This window comes from Miniopterus natalensis, chromosome 2 (genome assembly GCF_054644295.1).
Source record: "Miniopterus natalensis isolate mMinNat1 chromosome 2, mMinNat1.hap1, whole genome shotgun sequence".
NCBI lineage: Eukaryota > Metazoa > Chordata > Mammalia > Chiroptera > Miniopteridae > Miniopterus > Miniopterus natalensis.
In genome coordinates, this window is record NC_142082.1 from 126,284,935 (window position 1) to 126,310,308 (window position 25,374).

The 25,374-nt window shown below is 38.9% G+C and overlaps 1 protein-coding gene and 1 pseudogene across 1 annotated transcript; one reads left to right on the top strand and one right to left on the bottom strand.

Annotated features, from left to right (window-relative positions):
- Positions 1–1,641: 1,641 nt before the first annotated feature.
- TMEM19 (transmembrane protein 19) lies at positions 1,642–23,534 on the bottom strand. Its single transcript, XM_087814535.1, has 6 exons — positions 23,414–23,534; positions 21,068–21,181; positions 12,610–12,747; positions 11,968–12,222; positions 10,689–10,898; positions 1,642–8,847 (listed from the first exon to the last, which is right to left on the bottom strand). Exons 1-6 carry the CDS (start codon positions 23,517–23,519, stop codon positions 8,684–8,686), a joined length of 987 nt encoding a protein of 328 aa, XP_087670661.1. The 5' UTR covers positions 23,520–23,534; the 3' UTR covers positions 1,642–8,683.
- On the top strand, positions 4,244–4,341 carry LOC148093804 (U6 spliceosomal RNA; annotated as a pseudogene).
- Positions 23,535–25,374: the final 1,840 nt, after the last annotated feature.

Consider the following 25,374-nt stretch of genomic DNA (forward strand, 5'->3'; position numbering starts at 1 on the left):
AAAATACCTGACTCTTTCTTTGATGGTAAAGCCAGAGAGGTGCTGCAGCACTGAGATCAGCTAGCACTTTCAGGGGATGGCAAAGCAAGGGATTTTCCCCATGGAGCATATGTAGATCACCTGGTGAAACTCTATTAAGAGGTTGTCTTGACAATAGTGCTGCCTGAGAGGTAAGAATATCTCAGCAGAAAGAGGCTAGATGCCCAGGAGATGAGGAAATAAGAGTGGTAGGTTGTTAGAATGCTCCTCCATGCATCACGCCTGTCACCTTTCTCCTTTACAATGTAAATGCTACTCCTTCCATGATGAAGAGGTGGATTCAACTGCCCTATCCTTGGAATCTGAGTGGCCTTTTCACTTTTTTGACCAAACTGTAGCAAAAATAACATAAGGAAACTTCCTTAAGAGAACTTGCAGCTCCTCCTTTTGCTTTACTGGAACACTGTGTCATCAGGATATCAGGTAAAAAAGCCAACTGGAGGATGACAGACCGGTCATGCGAGAAGCCCTGCCAAGAATAAGCATCAAGTGCCAGACATAGAAATGAGGCCACCACGACTATCCCCAGCTTACCTGTCAACTGACTGCAACCATGAATGAGCCCAGATGACAGGCTATAGGACAGCACTGCCCAGCTGAGCCCAACTCAAATGGTCAGCTACAAATTGGGAGCAAATAGTTTTTGCTTTAGGTCACTTAAGCTTTGAGTTATTTGCATTAATGGATAACTGGTACAAGCAACTACTTGAACTAGAGATGAACACGCTGGTGTAAGAACTGTAAAAGAGGGGCTCATCAGGAAACCTCCAAAGAGTCCACAGAAGCATCGTACAAGCTGACACTGGTTTTAACCTTCTACCTATCAGACTGACCCAATAACACCAACTTTGGCCATTTGCCATGCCTAGATAGCCAAACCTAGGTTTACATACCTCTCTTCTTTCTGCCTCTATCTTCCTTTCCACTTCTACACCAGTGTCTGGTCTGTTCAGGCTGCTGCAACAAAAGCACCACAGACTGGGTGACTTACACAAAACAGAAATTTATTTCTCTCAGTTCTGGAGGCTGTAAGTCCAAGATCAGGGTGCCAACAAGGTTGGGTTTTATTTTTAAAAAAATATATCTTTATTGATTTCAGAGAGAGGAAAGGAGAGGGAGAGAGAGAGATAGAAACATCAATGATGAGTCATTGATTGAGCCCACAACTTAGGCATGTGCCCTGACCGGCAATCGAACCCTGATCGCCTGGATCCTAGGTCAACGCACAACTGCTGAGCCACGCCCGGCCGGGCAAGGTTGGGTTTTATGAGGGCTCTTTTCTGGGTTGCAGATAGCCATTTTCTCGTTTCCTCACTTGGTAGAGAGGATAAGAGCTCTTTGGAGTCTCTTTTATAAAGGCACTAATCCCATTCATGAGGGTTCTACTCTCATGACCTAATTACCTCTCAAAAGCCCATCTCCTAACACCATCACTTCGGGGTTTAGGATTTCAACATATGTATTTTGGGGGCATACAAACATTCAGTCCATAACAACTAGAATCAGCAAAACTTTAGTTTATCAACAGAGTTGCAATTCAGCATTTAGGTTGGCTAAATCTGGGTTAAAAAACCGTCAAAGTAAGAAATGCTCAAACCTGTAAAAATTTTTATGAGTTTATTTGAGCCAAACTGATGACAAATGCCAGGAAGCAAAATCTCAACAGATTGAGAAAACACTCTGGAAAATGGCAGTTTTACCACTTATTTTATACATCAGAATCAAAGGGGAAGACGGAAGTTTACATGAAATTCATCGGATATAGATTAGGGAGGTGGGAGAAATGGGGGGGAATCTCTAGGATTGGATAAAAAGTAAAATGGACATACTTCTTTTACATTTGTGGGTACAGGATAGTTAACAGTCAACAATTAACATAACAATAACAATGAGGGGATTTGTGGTCTCTGCCCTAGTGTTGTGCTTTGAGGGGTCCAGAAAAAAGGAAATTACCCTTGTTACCATAGGGGAACTTGCCTCATCTCCTCTGGTTGCTGCTGGGGTGGGGTTCTCATGATATCCTGAGTAAAGGAATATTCTGAGACTTACACGGAAGGATGCCATATGGTAGAAAGCTTTAGTCTGTGGAATTACACCCCTGGGTTTCCAAAGTCCTATTTCCCTTAATCTAGCCCTAGAAGTATAGCTGGGGGTTCAATAGAGCTAAAATCAAAGCCTGTGTTATCATAGATGTGAAAAAAGATGACAGACAGGCGCAGTTAAGGTAAAGACTGACATTTGTTAGGGAAAAATACTGCCCTAGGACATCACTACCCGCCACAATGCTTTTAGTTAGGAATTTTATTTTGTTTCTTTAAAAAATGTTTTCATTGATGTTAGAGAGAGAGAAGGGAGAAACATCCATTGGCTCCCTCCTGCGCACCCCCTACTGGGGTTCAAGCCCTCGACCCTAAGGGTTACCGTTATCCCTAAGTTCTAATAGAATAGATGACTTTTACACATTTTGTTCTTTATATAAATGAAAACACAGTATGTACTCTTTTGTGTCTGACTTATTTGCTCAACGTTATGTTCTGAGGCTCATCCACGTGGAGTGCAGGTGCAGGCTGTTCATTCTGATTATTATACAGTATCTCCATTGTGTAAATATTCCTGATGGGCATTGGGGTAATTTCCAGTTTGGGGCCATTATGAAGAGAGCTGGAATGAACATTTCTTTCGGTATATACCTAGGCATGGAATTAATGGGTCAAAGTCTGTATATTCAACCTTAGTAGGTACTGCTAAACACTTTTACAAAGTGCTTGTACCGATTTATGTTCCCTCCAGCAATCTAAAACTTTTAGCTGTACTTCATCTCCTTCAACATTTGGTATTTTCTGTTGTTTTTCACTTCAGCCATTCTGACAGGTGTGGTTCCCAGTGTAGTTTTGATTTGCATTTCTCTGATGACTAAAGAAGCACATTTTTGGATGTTTACTGGCTATTTGGATATTCTCTTTTATGAAGTAACCATTCAGATTTTTTACCCATTTTTCTATTGGGTTGAAGTCTTTTTAAAAATTGATTTGCAGGTATTTGTTTCATATTCTAAACATGAATCCTTTCTTGAATACACATGCTGCAGTCTACCTACTCTGTGGGTTGCTTTTCATTCTTAATAGTTCTTCTGATAAACAGAAATGATTAGCTTTGATATAGTCCAACTTTTTTCCTTTCTGGTTAGCATTTTGTGTCCCATTTAAGAAATCATTATCCCTACTCCAAGGTCAAAAAGTTGTTTTCTTGAAAATGTTATTGTTTAATCTTTTACATTTAGATCTGTAATCCATTTAGAACTGACTTTCTATATGATGTGCAGAAGAGGTGAAGATACATTTTTCCTCATATGGATACCAAACGACCCAGCTCCATTTATTGAAAAGACAGCATGTCCCTTCTGTACTGCATAGTGATACATCAGGTGACCACTTTCCTTCCCAGCCTTCCCTTTTAATAAAAATCACTGAATTGCTTAATTATAAAAACAAGAATATTAATTGTAGAAGATATTAAAAATACAATAAAAATAAAGAAAATGTTAAAACTCTAAGGCCTAATTAACATTGAGTATATACATCATGACCTTTTTTTTTGGATGGCTAAATAGCTATGAATATTTTTAAAACCAAAATGAAAGCATACTTGTCAATTCTGATTTTTAAACTATTTTTACTTTACCTTTGATGTCAATATGCATCTAAAATATTTCTAATAGCTAAACAGTATTCCTTTTTAAATTGTACTCCCTAAGATATAATGATTTTGACATTATTTGGCTTTCTCATAGCCTTTCTCATTCTTTTTTTTCAAAATATATCTTTACTGACTTCAGAGAGAGGAAGGGAGAGGGAGAGAGAGATAGAAATATCAATGATGAGTCATCATTAATTGGCTGCCCCCTGCATGCCCCCCACTGGGGACTGAGCCTACAACCTGGGCATGTGCCCTGACTGGGAATCGAATCACGATCTCCTGGATCCTAGGTTGATACTCAACCGCTGAGCCACACCTGGCCAGGCGCAGTGGGTTCTTTTTATATCAAAACAGTAAAACACCAAAAAGGAAGTTGAAAGAGCCCTGCTCTTTAGTACCCAAGCCACATGTGAGCCTTCCTGACACCCTGTAACCATGCACCTTGCACCAAGTGGAAAATAAACGACAAGCAGCCAGCAAAAAAAAAAAAAAAAGACTGTCACTACGTGCTTGCTTCAGCAGCATATACTAAAATTAGAACAATAAAGAGGTTAGCAAGTCCTGCACAAGGATGACACACAAATTCATGAGGTGTTCCATACTTAAAAAAAAAAAAGTCATTACCCTTCTACTCCCTACTCAGAAACACAGCAGTAGCTGATTTTCCTCCCTTCTAACTGCCTGCTTCCTTGCAGATGTTCAAACTACTGCTCTACATGAGCACCTGATCAAGGTCTGGCTACTATATAACCTTCCTGGGGTTGTGAGCAACACTGTCATCTTGCACCCACAGCACAGGTGCTGAGAGAGTGGCTAAGCAACCCGACAGGAAGGGGAAGTAACCCCACCCTGGCATGGAACCCTTCACAAGCCTGCCTTGTCCCCAGTGTATAAAAGCAAGCCAAGCAGAGTCAGCTCCTAAGCCAGTTCAGAGGGCCTTCCTTTTCATTGTGCTGCCTCCCTTGTGCTCTAGCATAAGCTTAGCAAAATCTGTCTGGAAATTTCTCTGGGGTTTCCTCTCGATTCCTATCTTGAGGAACTCAAGAACCCCTATGTAAGAACACTCTCAATTATGTAAAACAAATACAAACAAAATCACACACTCAGATAAAAGATGGGAAAAACACATGTACTAAGATATATATACATATTTTTAAATATAACTTTATTGATCTCAGAGAGAGGAAGGGGGGGGAGAGAGAAACATCAATGATGAGAGTCACTGATCAGCTGCCTCCTGCATGCCCCCGACTGGGGATCAAGCCTGCATCCCGGACATGTGCCCTGACTGGGAAGTGAACCCTGACTGGGAATTGAACCTTGACCTCCTGGATCATAGGTCGATGCTCAACCGCTGAGCCACACCGGTTGGGCCCTTTTTCTTATTTCCTAAATTTTATGTAATGAATATATTACTTTAAAAATCAAGGAAAAAAAAGTTTATTTCAGGGTGTGTAACTGAGAGAAATTCCTTACTAATCACTGAGGAAGCACACTTGTGAATGCTCAGTGTTTAGACACAATTTAATGCATCAGCTTATGGGGGAAAATTTGAGAAATTACTCTTGTTCAATAACATCTTATTAGTCTATTATAAAGACCAACTTTAGGATCAAATTTTATTAGAACTATAACTGAATTATTACATGTAACAGTACATAGATCATCACAACAGAAATGTGGGGATCTGTATCCATAACATTGGTTTCTAATGAGTTTATTCCCTACTAATCCTCTATGATATCACTGTTTAAAAACTTGTAGCTTGATGAGATCAAGAGGAAATCACAGAATCCCTATTATTATTCTGGTCCCATGAATGAATTTGAAAACCACACTCAGTTCCAAAGATATGTTCACAGCCCTTTCTAGTTCTTAGCAATACAGAGATCAGTAGTTTGAAGAAAAAGGTTAAGCATTAATATATTGTGGGTATTTATTCAATAAATGTTCATCTGTTATAGTTAAAAGGTAGAATTTGTATGGAGATAGTTAATTAAGCCTGAGAAGCTTCTCAGAGGAAGTGCCACTGAGCTGGTTTTTGAAGGATCAATAAGGGAGGAGAAGGAGAAGGAATTCCAGACAGAAAAAACGGTGTATGCAAACGTAGGGAGATATTAAAGAGTGTTAGAAAAGATTTTGACATTGTCTGGCTTTCTCATACTCATATGAGATGGTATATGTATTTTTTAGCTTCAAGTCTGGGCAATGGGTTGAGAAAATTCCTTAAGGTTTTTTGTTCTAGAATTCTATGACGTGATGAAAATTCTGTCATGCAATAAGGTGTTTGACATATTCCAAATGCAACTAGCTAAGCAAGATCAGAAGAATTTCAAAAATCTGCAACTAAGTCCAGTCTAAAACAAAACATACTATACAGGCATGAAGATATGTGATACTGTTACTGATTTGTGCAATAGTCTGTAAGTGAAGATATCAAAAGATGCCTTTGGGTATGACAGTTTTCATTAGGTTATACTAAAATCCTATTTTACTCTTACTTCATCGCTAATAAGATAGTTTATGAACAGAAGGAATACTGTTTAAAATAACGATGGGAAGAGATAGATGGGGAAGGGGGTAATTTCTAGAGATTATTTTGTTTAAGTATTTTTTGATTTGTAGAAGAAACACTTGATTGTAGATTTTATTTTTTTGGAAAGTACCTAAAATTACTTTTGTATATGTATTTTTGTAACAGTTTTATTGAGGTATAATTCATATACTAGAATAAAACTATTTCAACGAAAAAATCATGTGTAATCTTCTCAGATAACACATTAAATATTTTAGTATATATCTTTCTAATCTTTTTAAGACAGATTTTTCTTGGATATAAGCATCCAACTTGAAGCAGCAAAATGACAGTACTAATTAGAGCAAAATTCCATTGATTAAAAAGAATTGTGTCGCCTGGCCGGGCATGGCTCAGTGATTGAGCGTCGACCTAGGATCCAGGCGATGGGGGTTCAATTCTGGGTCAGGGCACATGCCCGGGTTGCGGGCTTTATCCCCAGTCAGGGGTGTGCAGGAGGCAACCAATCAATGATGACTCTCTCATCATTGATGTTTCTATCTCTCTCTCTCCCCCTCTCCCTTCCTCTCTCTGAAATCAATAAAGATATATTAAAAAAAAAAATTGTGTCAAGATATACCCAAAACAATTACTACGCAGAGAAGATTCAAAGTTCTTGGGGAAAGTGGGAGGGGGTTAGGTTTGTTGAGGGGGTAGAGGAGGCAAAAGATATTTTAACTTTATCTTCAATGTTCTAATTTTTTAAAAAGAAGAGTAAATTCAGTGTATTAGTTAAGGAATTAAACATTAATTTTAAAAATACAAACATAAAAAAAGGGTTGTGACATGTGTAAAATAAATTTTGAAAGGGGCAGTTACGATAAATGAATTAACATGTCTAGTCTTGACAGGGAGAATAATTTCAGGAGTCTTGCCCTGCCAACATGGCCTTACCCTCACTCCTCCTGCAATCACTTCCTGACTCGTTAGTTCCAAAATCATTAATATTGCATCACATGTATTAAGAAATATTGGAATCATCACAGGCCTCAAATATTCAGGTAAACTTTTTTATTTTCCTCCAGAAATATGTTCCTGATTATCAACTTTCAGTGACTCTTAAAGAAACATGCTTGGAGTCAAACAACTTAACAAACATATATTGAAGACCTATATGATTTAAAAATGTTTGGCACCATCTAGAATTACAGTGACAGATACTCCATTAGGAGATTAAATAATTAAGCTGCATAATTGTGTTTACTTCTTTAAAGCATGTATAAATCACCAGGAATTTGGTGGCTAAGTAGTTTTTCCTCATTGTGATAACTTATTTAGAAAACAGTCTTTTCTTCTCAGGGAAAGAAAGGTATGGAAATCACATGAGAAATATTTTAAAATACTTTTAGCAAAGTAATCCACACCATATCAAAATCCTTTAGAACATAGTTAATCACAGTATAGAATAAAACCGAAAAGTATAATTCACTTTAGTTGAGGCTATAATATAAAGGTGAGCACAATTTAAAAGGTTATCACAGGAAATCATAGCATCGCCCAGCAAATTCTAGATTAGCAAATAATTTTCCAGTGACTCTTTAATTGTTTGGTATGACAACATAAAGCAGATTCCTATACACCTTTAAAAGACAGCTAGAAAATACATTTAAAAATATTAAATTTGAGATAATTTCTCCTCAGAGATCAACTAAAACATACAGTAAGGTGCACATTTTTTAGATACAGGATAGCTCTCTCTTGCTCTTACTTAAAAATATTTTTTCATGCATTCTAATGGTCATATGAAAAAGACATTTACTTTCTTTTCATTACTAATCCTGAGGAAGGAAGAACAAATGTGGAGGAGGCCTCACAGCTCAGTAGGAATCAAACTGCACACCTTTTACAACTGTAAATGGCAAGTAATGGAAGAAGTCCAGGATACTACACTTATTCAGGCCTCCATACACATCAGTTTAAACCACCTAAAATGGGTTTAACATTTGGGCAACTGGCACAGTGGCATTTCTCTGGCACAGCTGAGAACCATTTTAAAATTTTATGACTTTTAGTCCCTACACTAGTTTAAACAAACAAAAGTTGTACCTACCATGTAGGAACTTTCAGTTCAATATGTTAGCTTTCAGTTCAATATATGCCAATATACAGGCGCATTGTGGCATCATTGTTCAAGAAGCTCCATTCAGCAGAAGAAAAAAATCGATAAGTTCTATGTACTCTTGTCTTTCACTAGAATATGTCAGCTGTTATAAGAGAGTAGTTGAGAGGAAAAATGTAGAATTCCATCACAACGGAATACGGGAGGTGCTAGCATTTCCCCTTTGCCATTACAATTGTTCTTCTTAGGATGAAACTTAGGATTGCAAATTTTGCTGAATTTACCAGTTTCAATCTTTGTAAATGAGATAAAGTTCACAGCCTGGGCCAAAAACCCCAAGCAGCTGTTGGGAGCAAGAGAGCAATAAGGACAGAAGAAAACAGATTCACTGCATTGTTATCAAGAATGGGTTTCCCTGCTATGTACTTCACCTCATTTGTTGGGCTATTGACCACCATGCCAGTTCTTTCATCCAAACCTAGAGTGGAAAAGAAGCCAAGTGAGGTCCAAAATCCAAATGACTTGATAAAAAAAAAAAAAAAGTAGCTTTTTCCTCCAAAGGAAATAAATTTTTTTAAAAAATATATATCTTTATTGATTTCAGAAAGGAAGGGAGAAGGAGAGGGATAGTAACATCAATGATGAGAGTCACCGATTGGCTGCCTCCTGCACGCCCCCTACTGGGGATGGAGCCTGCAACCCGGGCATGTGCCCTGACCAGGAATTGAACAGTGATCTCCCGAATCATAGGTGGATGCTCAACCACTGAGCCACGCCCGGCCAGGCAGGAAAGAAATCTCTGAAAGATTATCAGCTACTTATACAAAGAATTTAGTGGATAATCTATATGCTGAGAGATATGGAACCCTTGATTACAAAAGGCCTCTTTGAATAAATGGGTTTTAGTATCCCTCAATATTGTTCTCTCAACACGGCTGGAGTTCATTCAGAAGTAGAAGAGAATATGAAAAGCAGAGATGACATGAAACTGGCAGACTGGGCCTGCCTTCCCAGTGGTTACCCTCCAAGACCAACCTATGAGGCCCCTGAGAATAGAGACCACGTCAGCAGCCTCTGCAATGGATACCCAGGACTAGCGTGGTACTGGCACAAAGGAGGCACACCAAGATCTCTTGAATGAATTAACCTCACCACACAGCCCACAATTGTTATTCAACCCATTCAATATGATCAGAAACTTGCCCAGTTAGAGCCCAGTTTAGAATAAAACCTAAGCTCTTTAAAAAACATACGTTTGTGCCCTGGCAGGTGTGGCTCAGTGGCTACGTCAGCCTATGCACCGAAGGGTCACAGGTTTGATTCATGGTCCAAGACATGTACCTTGGTTGCAGGTTCCCTCCCGCCCCGAGTTGGGGCACGTGTGGGAGGCAACTAGTCGATGTCTCTTTCTTTCACATAGACGTTTCTCTCCACCCCCCTTCTACTCTCTCTGAAAAAGCAATGGAAAAAAATATCCTCAGGCAAGGAATAACAAAAAACAAACAAAAAACAACATCATATGTTTGTGTGTGTATAATTATTGAGCCCTTAGTGTGAATTAAAATCAGTTTGATTCTTCTTTAGCATAGAGATGAGACTAACAAAACTGAGAATACAAACATTCAGACTGGTGGGAAGGGGAGCGGAAGGGAAGTAGATTATCTTGGGGCATGAGGAGAATCACAAAAACTTTCTCCCAAATCCCAGCCTCTTCATTATATGAATCAAAGGAGAAAATGTAGTTCATTAGTGTGTGGAGCAAATATACACCTAACAAAATATGTCAGTACCCTGACATGACAGGAGAGCCTCAGAGCAAAGCACAAAAAACTTTTGAGAAAACTGACTCTCCCGTGTATCTTAAGTGGGGCTAAAAACTCAGCAGGGAGGAAAGCAAGCACGAGTCCCAAGGGAAAAGGAGGTCATATGTGTATAGTCAGATTAGTAAAATAATTCTCTCACATGGACTTGTAAAACAAGTAGAAGGACGGGGCATTAAAGTGATTTGATCCCAAACGTTCTGCTTTCTTGGGATTAGGTGAAGTCCCATTAGCAAAACCACGCTTCCTGCACTACCATATGCTCCCCACACAGCTTCTACTCATTGTTCTGGACTAGTTCTCTTTCAATCAGCTTAACAAGAAAGAGTAAGAAAATAAAAATTATAGAAGAGACTGCCCTATCATTCCTGGTCTCTCAAGTCCTGGTGTCTTTGGGATTGTTTTCATTGCCATATCTTTTTATTTTATCTTCTAATTTCTTTCCCATTTCTTTAATACACCAACAAGCTGCAATACAGTAATAAGGTAATGTTCTTACCTGTAAATTGCATTGTTGCTCCTAAATATGAGTCCACGATTGATCCCAGTAAGCCAGCCAGACCCCCAACTACAATAATTGGCCACTGGGGAGCAGAAATGTCCAAATCATTTACAAAAACCAACTGTGTGAGGAAGTAGGTAAGGCCCACAAAGGTACCACCAAGGAGACTGGAAGCCAGGCCCACCATCGTAACCCCTCCATTGGTCCCTGAAGAAGAAACATGGATAAAATCGTCTGGTTAACAATCAGCAAACACATAAACACAAGGAAAGCAAAAAAATTTGGCACCTATCCAATCAAGACTAATTTAAAGAAAGGAGGGTTTTCTTTCATTTAACCCAAAGATCGTAAGAGCACAGCCTACTTAGAAAACAGTCTTTTCTCCTCAGTAACTGCTGACATTCTGAGCAGTGAAATAGAATGGTTCAGTGGAGGGAGACGGCCTGGTTTTAATCTTAGTTCTGCCACTTCCAAGCTATGTGACTCGTGAAGTTACCTAACTTCTCTACGCCTTAGTTTCCTTGTTTGTAAGATAGAAATAATAAAAGAACCAATTTGTATGGTTACTAAGAGCACTTAATGGTAATCCATGTAGAGCAGTGCCTTGCACGTAGTAGGTACTCAAAGATGTTAGCTGTTCATGATGATGATAATGATGAAGAAAAAAAGGAGGAGAGAAGCAGCAGGAAAAAGAAAAGGAGGAGACAGAGGAGGAGGAAAAGGAGATGAGGGAGGTGGCAGTGACAAAGGCGACGAAGGAGCGGCAGTAGCTGCTAATAGGAACGGGGAATTTAGATACGTGTTAAAGCACTAACCACATAACAGATCCTCAAGAAATACTCTGTTGTTCCCTCCCTCTTCCTTTCCCACTGATGCGTCTGTGAATCAATGCCTATGTTTCTGTATTCTTTATCTAGGGCTTGCTAACTTTTGCTGCAAATACTTATCATCACCAATTTAATAGCCTACAGCAATTTTCCAATTAAGAAGATTAACGATTCCTCAAAGGCTCTTAAATAAGAAATACAATATCAGGTTTTTCTTTCTTCATAAACTTTTCTTTAAGTTTTTTTAAAATATATCTCCATTGATTTCAGAGAGAGGAAAGGAGAGAGAGAAACATCAATGATGAGAGAGTCACTGATCGGCTGCAGCCCGCAACCCGGGCATGTGCCCTGACAGGGAATCGAACCCTGATTGCCTGGATCCTAGGTCGATGCTTAACCACTGAGCCACGCCCGGCCGGGCTTTTAAAGAAACTTAAATGAAGACTCACCAACTGGAACTTTCTCCCATGTTGTTATTAGCCTTGGCGAGCTTTTACTCAGAACAGGGCCAATTTCTGAAGCCCATGTGTCACCAGTACAGCAGGCCAGTGCAGCCAAGAGAGACAAACACATCCATGAAGCAGTGTGCTGCTTGGAAAAATCTATTGGGATTTCCCCGGGGCCACTTTCTATCATGTACAGTAGGGCCAGCTCTGTGGCTACAGCTCCGTTACAGAACACCTGAACCCAATTTCTCTGCCCACCTGGAAGCAAACAAGTAGGAAGAAAAAGGGACAAGTAATGTTTTCTTCTCAGAAGAAAAGTTATGCTGATATAGGAACTTAAATATTTTAACAGATAAGAAAATAAAAATGACTAAAAATTTTTTAAATGACTAAAAGTAGGATGGTAACTTTGCCCACATTCTATATTCTTTTAGAGTAATTACTGAAAGACTTTAGTGCTTCTTATTTTGCTGTTACTTGTCATTGTGGTGAAGTAAAGGTAAACTAAATCAGGCTACTACTTAAAGCAATTCTCATATAAAATTCGTCCATTTCAACAGTCTAAACATGTTTTGATTAAAAGCTTCTATGTTAGAATGAAACAAAGTTACTCTTTTAAATAATGTCAAACTTAATTCGTTTTACCTTCTTTATATTCTGGTTCTAGATGCTTCTTTATTTCTCCCTTCCATTTAGTGAGTTTAGAACAAGAAAGGAAAAACGTCAGCAAAGATGTAAAAAAGCTGAAGTTTGCAATGGTTAGGATAAATCCGACTATTAGCCCTGAAAGAAACACATATACACACAGAATTATATTAGTCCACACATTAATACTGTGGGGAAAAAAAGGATGGATTTTTATTGGTTATTTTCACATTATAACGTGAAATGTACATTTCCATTTTTACCAAATAAGATATTACCAAACAGTAAATTGAATGTCAGTTTGGTTAAATTGAGATCTGTTTTTTACCATATTTTGACCTCCTTTCAAACAAACCGTGCTATATAAATGTAAGATATTATTTTAGAAACACTTTATAATGAAGAACACGATATGCTTCTATTGTTATTAAACTATGCATTATATACATTATATATAATATTTGGATAGATGGCTAGTACAAAGAATTTTCAAATTAACTGTCGTTCTCTCATGGGCAATAAGACTATAAAGTCTTCCAGGTTTCTATTTAAAAAAAAAAAAGTTTTTATTGATTTTAGAGAGAGAGGAAGGGAGAGAGATAGAGAGAGAGAAACATTGATGCAAGAGAAACGTGGATCTATCAATCAGCTACCTCCTGCATGCCCCCTCCTGGGGATTAAGCCCTCAATCCAGGCATGTGCCCTGACTGGGAACTGAACTGGGGACCTTTTGGTCCATGAGTTGATGCTCAACCACTAAGCCATACTGGCCGGACCAGGTTTCTATTTTTTACATTTCCCCCCCATAGCTTGGGATTTAAAAAATTTTTTTTTTCATTGATTTTAGAGAGAGGATGGGAGGGGGTGAGAAAGATAGAAACATCAATGATGAGAGAGCGTCATCAATTGGCTGCCTCCTGCACACCTCACATTGGGGACAGAGCCCAAAACCCGGGCATGTGCCCTAACCAGGAATTGAACCATGAACTCCAGGTTCATAGGTCAACACTCAACCACTAAGCTATGCCGGGATTTATGCTAGCTTGGGATTGATTTTCCAATTTATAAAGAAAATTTTAAAAAGATAAGCTTTTTATGCTTTCCCAAGAATTTTCACATGTTCTCGTGTTGAGCTTCACAAACTATGTGAAAAGATAGAGCATTTCTTAGCTAAAGTTTCCTACTTAAATCTATGAAAAAAATTCTGGATACCTGTGGAACCCAAAATGGAATATAGTCTGTGAATGTGATTTTAGATTTTGAGACTTTTCTCTTTGTCTCCTGTTTAAGCAAACAAAGAAAAAAGGAGATATTCTTTATTTTTCCATGAATGTCCAATTTTAAGGAAAGCTTCTAAAACCTATAGTTCAATCAGGAAAACAAACAAAAGGGAAACTTACCTTTCATGACACAGAAGAGGAAATAAAGGAAAGATGGATTTTTGCTGTCAGCAATATGGAAAGAGGCCCTGACATCAACTGCTAAATCAATCAAACATGCTTGAGACTTAAAGAACCTGCTGTGGGTTAAGTTAAAAATTATAATGTCTCTCCATAGGTAATTCTAAAAGGAAAGTATGAACTTATACTGAAATTGGCTTTTCAAATCACACAAAAATTCCTTAAAGGCCTTTTGTTACAAAATTTCAAAGTGTGCTAGTGAGTAAAACTTGATGTCAAGGTAGCAAAGTACCCTCATTTCTATTAACACAATGGTTATTTAATCCTATAAAAATGAATTAGAGATAGGATTCTGGGAAGATGGCAGAGTAGAAAGGACTAGGAACCTGTCTTCCCAACCAGAAAACAGAACTGGAAGAATCTGTCTGGTAAAATTATTTTGGAACTCTAGAGTCTATTGAAGGCTTGTAGTTTCTATTGGAAGGTCTGGAAGGGAAGCTGAAGTTAATTTTTGTTAATTTTAGCTCTTAGTTAGGTAGCCACTCCCCCCATCAACCACTGTCAGCAGGCAGTGTAGGAGTTGCACTAGCAGTTTGTACACAGCTTGTGGGAGCCAGGTGGGCAATGTGGATCTTGTTTTCCAAATATCAGGATTTGTATTCTGATCATTGATTGCTACTTCTGGTCACAGAGGTACAGACATAGAGCTTGGCAGCTACTGCTATACTCTACACCACACTGTTTCAAGCCCCTCCGTCTTCCAGAGGATTCAAACGGCTGGTTCCCAGCTCACCCTCATTTTTCTGTTTTTCCTCCTTTTGGGAGCCAGACATTAAAGACTAGGACATTCAAAAGCAATTGTATTTATGTCACAAATTAATAAGTCACCATGCATACCCAGGGAAAGGCATAGGCTCAGAAAAGACTGTGAAGACCTTAGGTTTTACACTTCAGGCTGATCCTTGGCAGAGAGACAACCTACAACAATAAAAAACAAAGCAAAAACAAAAAAAGAGCAAACCATGGGGACAAAGGAGATTCTGGTTTCCAGAGTTACCATGTAATTCGATGTCAACAAAAATTTCACACAGCATACAAAGAAACAGGAAAGTATAGCCCATTCAAACAAAAAAAATAATTGAACAGAGATAACTGAGAAAGGTCAGATGGTGGGTCTACTAAACAACTGTCTTAAAGATGCTGAAAAGAATAAAGGAAGATGTGGCAAAACTCAAGAAAACAATGCATGAACAATATGGAAATATAAATAGATATATGTAAATACTCATACACATATATATTTTATAAATCACAAGATTACACCAATAACTCTATTTCCAATCCAGTGCTACAGGCTCTCTATTGCTTTTCCCCATTGCATATTCGTATGCCTTTCTCCTTAGTAAAAACTCTGGCTTCAATGACAATGACAATTTCACTCATTTGCTCAATCCTTTATTACATCTAAAACTATTTTGGAATTGCTTCACCCCTACTACAACAACAACAAAAAAACTATCAAAAAAACTTCGGAATTCTCCCCTTCCCCTAACCAAGACTAAAGGAATATAGTTAAATACTGTGTTTGTAAGTTACTCTTTTTCTTTTCTTCTCTTCAGTGTACTTATAGTACTGATTTAAAATACAACTGGGTTCATCTGTTTTAGTTTGTTTTCAGTTTTAGATTCCTCCCTCCATCTTTACTGATTTACTATCGTAAATACATAGAACACTGGCACACTTTCAAAAGTCAAACTTATACTAAAAAGTATACTACTTGAGAAATGCCACTTCCTCCCAAATCCCTTCTGTTCTTCCCCCTATATTCTGGTCTCCCTCCGTTCTTGTAGGTAACCAACTTCACTGTTTTCCAGTTTATTATTAAGTGTTTTCTTTTTATAAAGATAAGCAGATATATGCATGTTTTGTTATTTTTCTCTTATTCCTTACACAAAAGGTAGCATTCTTGCCCTAATCCATTTTGCTCAGTGGTTAGAGCATAGGCCCGTGGACTGAAGGGTCCTGGGTTTGATTCCAGCCAAGGGGACAATGTGAAACGTAACAATATTCACGTCACAGGAGTGCCAGAAGAGGTCGAAAGTATGCAAGGGTTAGAGAATCTGTTTGAAGAAATAATGGCAGAAAACTTCCTTAATCTGGTGAAAGAAAGTTATACAAGTTCAGGAGGCACAGAGAGTCCCAAGCAAGAAGAATCCAAAGAGGGCCACCCCCAGAAACATCATAATTAAAATGCCAAAAATTCAAGACAAAGAGAGAATATTAAAGGCAGCAAGAGGATAGCAATATGTTATTTACAAAGGAGATCCATAAGGCTGTCAGCTGATTTCTCGTCAGAAACTCTACAGGCCAGAAGGGAATGGCTTGAAGTACTCAAGGTAATGCAAACAAGGATCTGAAACCAAGACTATTCTATCCAGCAAGGCTATCATTCAAAATAGATGGTGAAATAAAGAGCTTCCCAGACAAAAAAAGGCTAAAGGAGCTTATCACCACCAAACCAGCATTACAGGAAATGTTAAAGGGACTGCTGTAATAATAAGAAATAGAGAGAGAAACATAGGCAAAAAGAATTAAAATGGCAATAAGTAAGGACCTATCAATAATAACTTTAAGGACTTTAAGGGAGAGATCAAAAGCAATACAGTCATAGTCAGGGACTTTAACACCCCACTAACTTCACTGGATAGATCTTCCAGACAAAAAGTCAACACAGAAACAGTGACTAAATGGCACACTAGATTAGATGGATTTAATTGGTATTTACAGAACATTTCACCCCAAAGCTGCAGAATATACATTTCTCTCAAGTGCACATGGGTCATTCTCAAAGGCAGATCATATGTTAGGACACAAAACCAGTCTCTACAAGTTCAGGAAGATTGAAATCATATCAAGCATCTCAGATCACAAGAGCATGAAATTAGAAATCAACTACAGTAAAAACACTCAAAAATATTCAAACATATGGAGGCTAAATAACGTTATTAACAATGAATGTGTTACCAGTAAGATCAAGAAAGAAATAAAAAACTTCTGGAAACAAATGAACGCACAATCCAAAATCTATGGGACACAGCAAAAGCAGTCCTAAGAGGGAAGTTCATAGTACTGTAGGCATACCTCAAAAAGCAAGACAAATTTTTAGTAAACTATCTAATCCTGCACCTTAAAGAATTAGAAAGTTCCTCCATGGCTTTTGTTTGCTGAGTTTTTTATGACTGCTTCAAATTTTATCAGTTGTTATTAGCCTATTCAGGTTTTCTGATTCTTCCTGATTCAGTTTTACATGATCTCACTCATATGTGGAATCTAATAAATAAAACAGACTGAGGAACAAAACAGTTCCAGAGACATAGAAGCATGGGACATGGGACAGACTGATGAATCTCAGTGGGAAGGCAGGGGTGGGGGAGTGGGTGGGAAGAGATTAATCAAAGAACTTATATGCATATATGCATAACCCATGGACACAGACAATAGTGTGGTGAAGGCCGAGGGTGGGGGGTGGTGGATGCTGGGTGGAGGGGATCAATGGCGGACAAGAGGGGGGATATCTGTAATACTTTCAACAATAAAGAAAAATAAACAAAAAAAGGAAAAAAAGAAGGCTGGTTAGCCCTGCGAGGTGTGACTCAGTGGTTACAGCACTGGCCCACTCACAGAAGGGTGTTGGGTTCGATTCCCAGTCAAGGGAACGTACCTGGGTTGCAGGTTCGATCCCCACTCCTGGTAGCGAGAGGCAACCAATCGATGTGTCTCTCTCACATAGATGTCTCTCTTTCTCTCTCTGTGTGTCTCTCTCCCTCCCTTCTTTCTTCCCTCCTTCTCTTCCACTCTTTCTAAAAATCAATAGAAAAAATATCATCAGGTGAGAATTAACAAAAAACCCCAAACAAACAAACAAACAAACAAAAAAACAACCCAAAATAAAAACACTGACAGGAGAAAAATTCTGAGGTGTTCAATATTAAATTACAGTGAGCCAAAGACTGGGAGAAAGAGACAAGGGTAATTATCCAGTTAATAGCTGTGGTCCAGCTAACTAAAGACTGTGCACATTCCTCAATATATGTTGGAGCTTTGAATGAACTTCCAGGAAGCTTTCTAAAAAGAAATGGCCAACCTCCAGGGGCTGCTGCATCCTGCTTATGCATGAACTTTCCTGAATGTTGCCCACAGCCAATCAAAAGTAGTAAATATTTCTTCCGTAAGTACTGTGTACCTATCCTAGAATCGCCCCGGCTTCGCCCCCTCCTTCTCTAGAGCCAGTGTAAATTCTTTCAAAACAACATACATCTTTAAAAGAGCCCCATCAGCTTCCCTCACCAATAAGCCCATGATGTCCTATTTCACAAGATAAAGACATTTTTGTCTCTCCATCTGTCTCTGTTGCTGTTGGTTTAGACTATATGTCCTAGGACATGATCTTTTATCTGGCTAGCATATGGCTCAATAACCCCTTTCTTTCACAAAAGCTTTTGGCTGCGAAGGTTTTTTTGTTTAACAACATGAAGGCCTAAAGAACCAGAGGTTGGCAGACTTGTTGAACACCACACAAGGAATGAAACCCTTTGATCTATGGACTTGCATTACTGTTTCTCAGCCTTTGTACTTACCAAAGTAACCTTCTAATTATAATCTGACTTCTCAAATAACCTGACTACAAGAATAGGGCATGCCTGAACAGTGACGTTTATATGCCAGTTAGCCTGGTAGTTCCATATTTTATCAGATTAATAAAGTAGCATTCTGGCTCATATATCAGTCCCTTGTGACAATGAGCAGCATAAACCAGTTTCCTTGGGTCTGATCAACTCTGGGTACCTGACAGAATGAGGTTTCCATTTCAGAAAGACTGAACACCAGACCTGAACTATGGTGACAAAAAAAGAGGTCAAGGCCACCCTTGTGAGACCATAGGGAGCACAACCACCAGCCTTTCCTAACACCCCACTGCTGTGCACTTTCATTACAGGTAAAGCATCTCCTGGGGAATAAATGCCTCAAACCCATCATATTTATCACCTGTCTTTCCTGACTTCAAATGTAAGCTCTCTGACAGCGAGATTTTTATCCATTTTGTTCACTATTAAATCCTAAGTGCACAGAACAGTGTCTGTCACAGAGGGGGCCCTTATTAAATATTTGTTGAATGACTGAATGAAAAAAATGGTAAACCATTAAGCCTAATGGTCTTGGCAAATGAAATTAAATTTAAATTGTCAAGTCAAAAGCCTGGTGACAAATTGTCCCACTGACATGTTCAAGGGCAAACAATGAATAACTAAGTCCAGACAATATTTCTTTGGAGCAAATTACCTGCACAGTGCTTTATAGTTTACAAGCACTTTCCCACATGTCCTACTGTGATTCACTCCATATTCTAGAAATACTCTCTCATGGAGACCAGAGCCCTCCACTTCAGTGTCCACCTTAAGCACTGCCGCAACCACTCCACTCCCTCTTCTATCTACACTGAGCTATGTGTTCCTATGTCAATACGGCCTCTAAATGCCCAGATCTTGTGGAAGTTCTAAAACTCTTCTCAATCCTAAGCACAGTAAAGCCATAATATGGCAAACCTTAGTAAAATTCCTTTGACCATGAATAGTAGTAGTGGAACAAAAACAACAACAACTTACATTTGTAAAATACTTATTATGCATGCCAGGTACTAAGCTAAACATTTCATATGGACAACTCCTCATGATAAGTCAATGCTAAAGGTACTATTATCCTCTCCTATTTTACAGATGGGAAAATTACAACACTGAAAGTTTAAGCGACTTGCAATCATATTCCACAACAGTATTCCCAAGCACTATGATATACTTTAAATCAGCATTCCAGTTTTTTGTCCTTAAGGGGGAAAAAAGCTACAAGCAAAAAGGATACCAACAGTCCATAGAATGAAATGACTAGGAAAAGAGCAGAGGTTTTAAAATCAATCTACATATGTTTCCTAAGCACCTATTATTGTGTGTAACACTATTCAAAGAAGCATGGGACACAGAAGCATAAGATACACTCTATCTTTAGAGATTTTACAACATGGTTGAAAATAGAAAATAAATCATTAACAGTGAATATTTGTATAATGCTGCATAGTTTCAAAAGATGTATTGTCCACACATTATCTTGTTTGAGCCTTACCAATAAGCCCACAGGACTTATTTCACAAAAGATAAAATAAAATGAGACCCTGAGGAGTTAGATCATGTGGCAAAATTCAGAGATAGCAGGTGGCAGTGATAGGATTCAAATACTTATCTTCTAATTCTAAATCAAACTAAGTAGAGATGAAGAAAGGCCCAAAGGCTAGAAGGCAGAAAAGAAAATGGTAGCAGAAAAAAACCAAAAACAGGGATCAGAAAAATAAGAGGAGAAGCAGGTCAATATACAACAAGGAAACCAAAGGAAGACAGAATTTCAGGTCAAGAATAATAAAAAACACGGCAAGGATACCTGAGAAAGGATATTTTTAGCAAAGCATAAATGTGTCATTATATTTAAGCAGAAATTGTTTAAATTATTTGCTATAAATGGGTTAATATTTCCAAAGTGCTAACAACAATGCTTGATATGTACAACATAACACTTACAAAATAAATAAAACATAATTCCTAATACTTATTGATTATATGGTAAGACAAGATATATATAAAAATATCAGTATGTCTCTTAGCTATTTTTTCCAATAGCTCCTTTATTTTACACCTAGGAAGAGTGCTCCAGTGTTTCTGCTAGGAGATAATTTAATCCAACTATAGGAGCAGGGTAATCAAGGTCCGCAAAAGTCTATTCTATTAATTTACTTGATATAATTTACAAAGTTAAATTTGCACATTACATTAAAAGGGTATGTTAGTATCTGAAAATTTGACAGAATAGGAATGCTGAGCAATGCATAAACTTTAACATTGTCTAATATATATATAACACTGGGATTTATAGTCTCATACGTTCAGAGTTTAGAAAACATGAGTTTAATTACATAAGCAAGCACTTATATGGTTACATTCAATAGCAAAACATACCTCCTAAAGCTCCACTGTGATCTAGACTTTTCTTTTTAAAGCCATTATACATGATCAAAACAGGAACAACAACAGAAAACAGCCAACGCCAAGGAGAAACAGGCTGGAAGTTACCTGAAAAATTATAAAGGTAGAGTGTAAATTGTGTGAGGCCTGCATAGGTTAGTCTTGGCTGTAAATTTTTTTTTTTTTTTAATATATCTTTATTGATTTCAGAGAGAGGAAAGGAGAGGGAGAGAGAAAGAGAAACATCAATCACGAGAGAGTCACTGATTGAGCCCGCAACCCGGGCATGTGCCGACTGGGAATCAAACCCCGGTCGCCTGGATCCTAGGTCGACGCTGAGCCACAGCCGGCCGGGCTTGGCTATAAATTTGATAACTGCATCCTGGATTAAAATTCTGTTAATAAATAGGGAAACTGAGATAAAGTCACCAAAGTAAAATATTTATGTTGACCTGTATACTTGTATATTCCACTACTGGCAATAACCAAATAAGTCCCAGTCTAAGTTTTGGAAAGCATTTATAAATGGTTATTTACAATAATGGGTATTTCACCCATATTTGGAGATTTGAAATAAATTTTTTTTGGAGACGAGGCATGTATTAAATCTCAAAAATACCACAGAACAAATTCCTTTCTTAACAGGATTCAATTATTCCTCTGCCTTTCAGAGATTTTTTTTTTTTTTTAAAGTAACATTCTCACATGCTACATACCTCAGGATTCAATGGTTAGCAACCGATTTTTCCAAAGACTGGATCCAACTCATAGATGTTTTGTTTTTGGCTAGCACAACATTTTTAAACAATTTGAGTTATGACAAAAACAAACAGAAAATAAACAATTTGAGTTAATATTTAAAGATTAGATTTCATATACAAATCCAGATTCTTGGCTTGTTTTATAAACTATAAACTTGGGCCATGTGGCAGAATTGACTACAGGTGACGAGAGGCTGCCTCTTTTGTTTTGCAGTTTTGAAGTCCTCACCATTCCTGACAGACTCAACACCAAGGCTGAGTGAATACAGTAATGGAACATGTGAACTATTGCTTGTGCCTATGTTTCTATCAAAAATAAGAAAATAAAGGATAAAGAGCATCAAGTGTTCCACAACAACAACAAAAACCAAAAACGGGAAAATCCTATTTCTGAAAAGGAGAACTATTCCCATGTTTAATATACAAAGACCTGGGACAGCTTCACTCATTTGCATCAGATGCATGGCCCCAGGGGTACCTTCATTTACAAATCCTGTTTTATTCTATTGAGTTAGTCAGAGTTTTTTGTTTTTTTAAAAAATATATCTTTACTGATTTCAGAGAGAGGAAGGGAAAGGGAGAGAGAGAGAGAAACATCAATGATGAGGGCGTCGTCATTGATAGGCTTTCTCCTGCAAGCCTCACACTGGGAATCCAGCCCCAAACCCGGGCCTGTGCCCTGACCGGGAATCAAACAGAGATTTCCTGGATCTTAGGTCGATGGCTCAACCGCTGAGGCACGCCCAGCCGGGCAGTTCCTCACAGTTAATACTGGCATTAAGGAGACTCTTCCTTCATACCTCTCCTCCCCAAGCCCTCATCCTTCCAGTTGAACAGCCCTGAAAGCTTCCTGCCCTGGAAAACGCCCATTCGATTGTTCAAGTGTCTCTGAAAAAGGACTCAAGTCTGAACTGGCAATCTCTTACAACACATCACTTACAAAGTTTACTTTCTCACTCCACCTCTCACTTTTCTCCTTGAACTGAACAGTATTCTGTTTTTATAGGAGTACCAAGGAAGTTTGTGTAAGGGCATATTTATGCTCTAAAGCAGATTAAAAACCTTAAAGACTCGAGTCTGGGGTAACTCTAATTATGCAAAGTGGGTTCAGATTTTAAAAGGACTGTTATTTTGAAGTGACCAAACAGCATACAAATCCTCTAAATCTCCAAATATAAACACTGTATCATCTTTTATTTTTACAGGACAAATGAAACTGATAAACTATATTATGAATATCATTAAAAGTATCATTGCATGTGCTTTCCAAAACTATGCTTTAGTTATCTCTCACCAAGATGGATGTTATAATTACATAAAACAAGAACATATTCTGAAATAGGTAAAACTAATATTATCACAAGCAGCATTTATTAAAGGGCTTAGAATGTTAAAGGCACTGTTTATGTTTTCTGGTAAATTAAATCCAGGCTGTAGAAGTTAAGTAAACACAATTCATAACCTTTCGGAGGATATGAGTTTTGGATTTCACAATGGTAAGATTTTAAATGCGCCACCGATTAGTTTATATAAAAAATAACTGAGCCCGACTGGCATGGCTCAGCGGATGAGCGCGGACCTGTGATCCAGGCGAGGTTCGGTTCCCGTCGGGGCACACGCCCAGGCTGCAGGCTCCATCCCGAGTGTGGGGCGTGCAGGAGCAGCCCATCAACGACTCTCATCATTGACGTTTCTTTCTCTCTCTCCCTCCCCCTTCCTCTCTCTGAAATCAATAAAAATATATTAAAAATATAACTTAGAACAGTCATACTTACCATAATAGGTGCTTGCTGTCATAGACATAATCCAGAAAGCTAAAGAAATGCAAATGATCAGGCTCAATATAACTATATTAGTTATCATCTTTATATATTTTCTGCATATACTGTCGTCAAGATCTGTCATGAAAAATAAAGATATGAGCAACTGAGAAAAATAATCATTTAAGTTGCCAGCAAAACACTTGTGTGAAGGCGAACGTAAATGTCAACATCTTCCACCGATCAAAACAAGAATATAAACCCGAAGTATTTCCGGACACTGTTGGTGGAGAGCACCTCTGGGCGAGTTGTTAAGGCTCCATAGAAAAAAAAGTGCACCCACTCAGAGCGCGGACCGCCAGACCTCCATCACCTCATGAGGGAACAAACCCGGAGAGGAAGGTAAAAGGAAGCGGAAGCAGCCAGTCGGACGTCCTATGGCGAGCGAGCTCCGCCCCCACGGCCCGCCCACGCGCAGACGCCTGGATGTCGGCGAGTGAAAAGTGGCAGGAAGTGGAGTCGGCACCAAGACGAATCCCGGCAGTTAGCCGGCCGTGACGGACAGCGGCCACGATCCAACGGCCGCCCGCCCCGCCCGGGAGCCCAAGTCCAGTTCTCCAGAGGAAAGAGGGTCCTGGAGCTCAGCCTGAGCCGCGCCCAGTCTCCACCTCCGGCGGCTCCCCTCCCGCGCGCAGGCGCCGTGGCCGCCCCGGGACGTCGCCTCGTTCACGTGAGCGTCTAAAGGGCGGCTGCTCGGGCGCTGGAGCCGGAGAGGGTCGGCCGCGGCTCGGGCCTGGAGCGTCTGCGGCGCTCCTCGGGTAGTACTGATTCCCGGGCCCGTGGGCCTCGTGTTTGAGGTTACAAGGAAACGCCGCAAAGTGAAACCACCACCTGGGTAGTCACAGAGTAAAGGAATGCAGGTGACTTTAGACCCAGCAGGAAGTCCATTTCAAGCAGAATATTCAAATACTTTTCATCTATGAGGAGTTCATGGCATATATTATGGATTTTTTTTTTTTTTTTGGAGGGAGACACATTGTGTTGTAAAAACGGAATTATATGACTGAGAAAATCATTTAAAACCACGTTTAGTACCTATAATGTGCTAGGCACTGCTGGCCGCTAGCGATGTAAAGATAATGCTGGGGGGGGAGAGAGAAGGGTGGACGTAGCTCCTGCTATTGAGCGCTCAAATTAGTCATGACGTCACTGTCAATGTGCAACTCTGTTCCCACACCTGTCATTTGAAGTGTGTACATTCAGTCATTTCATTTAGAAAGCACAACGTCTTGTTACCATTAACAATCCGAATCTCCTGGCTGATTTTACGTTTTATTTGAAATAAATTTTGTTTGCCTAGGTGAACAGTAACTAATTGATACTCCCGTTATATTTATGAACTTTTTCACTTAATTGCTGACAATGTAAGAAGAGGAGGCAAGTCAGTTTCCGACACAGAACTCAAATGCTTTAACCCACTGAGAGTATTTTTAAAAAACCCACACTATTTTAAATTTAAACATACATGCCAAGACAAGTGAACACACTTTCCTTCGGTGAGGGAATCTAAGAACCAAATCTGTGAAGTAGGACTCAATGGTAGTGGCCTTGTTTTACGACTTCATGTGGAAATTCATGTTTTCGTCTGTTCCAAACAAATGATTGGATTACCTCAGAAAGCTGACTGGCCAGTATCAGTGATTCCAAACAATTATTATTATTAATAGCAAATGCTAGTACCGCCGGGCTGGGCGTGGCCCAGCGGTTGAGCATCAACCTG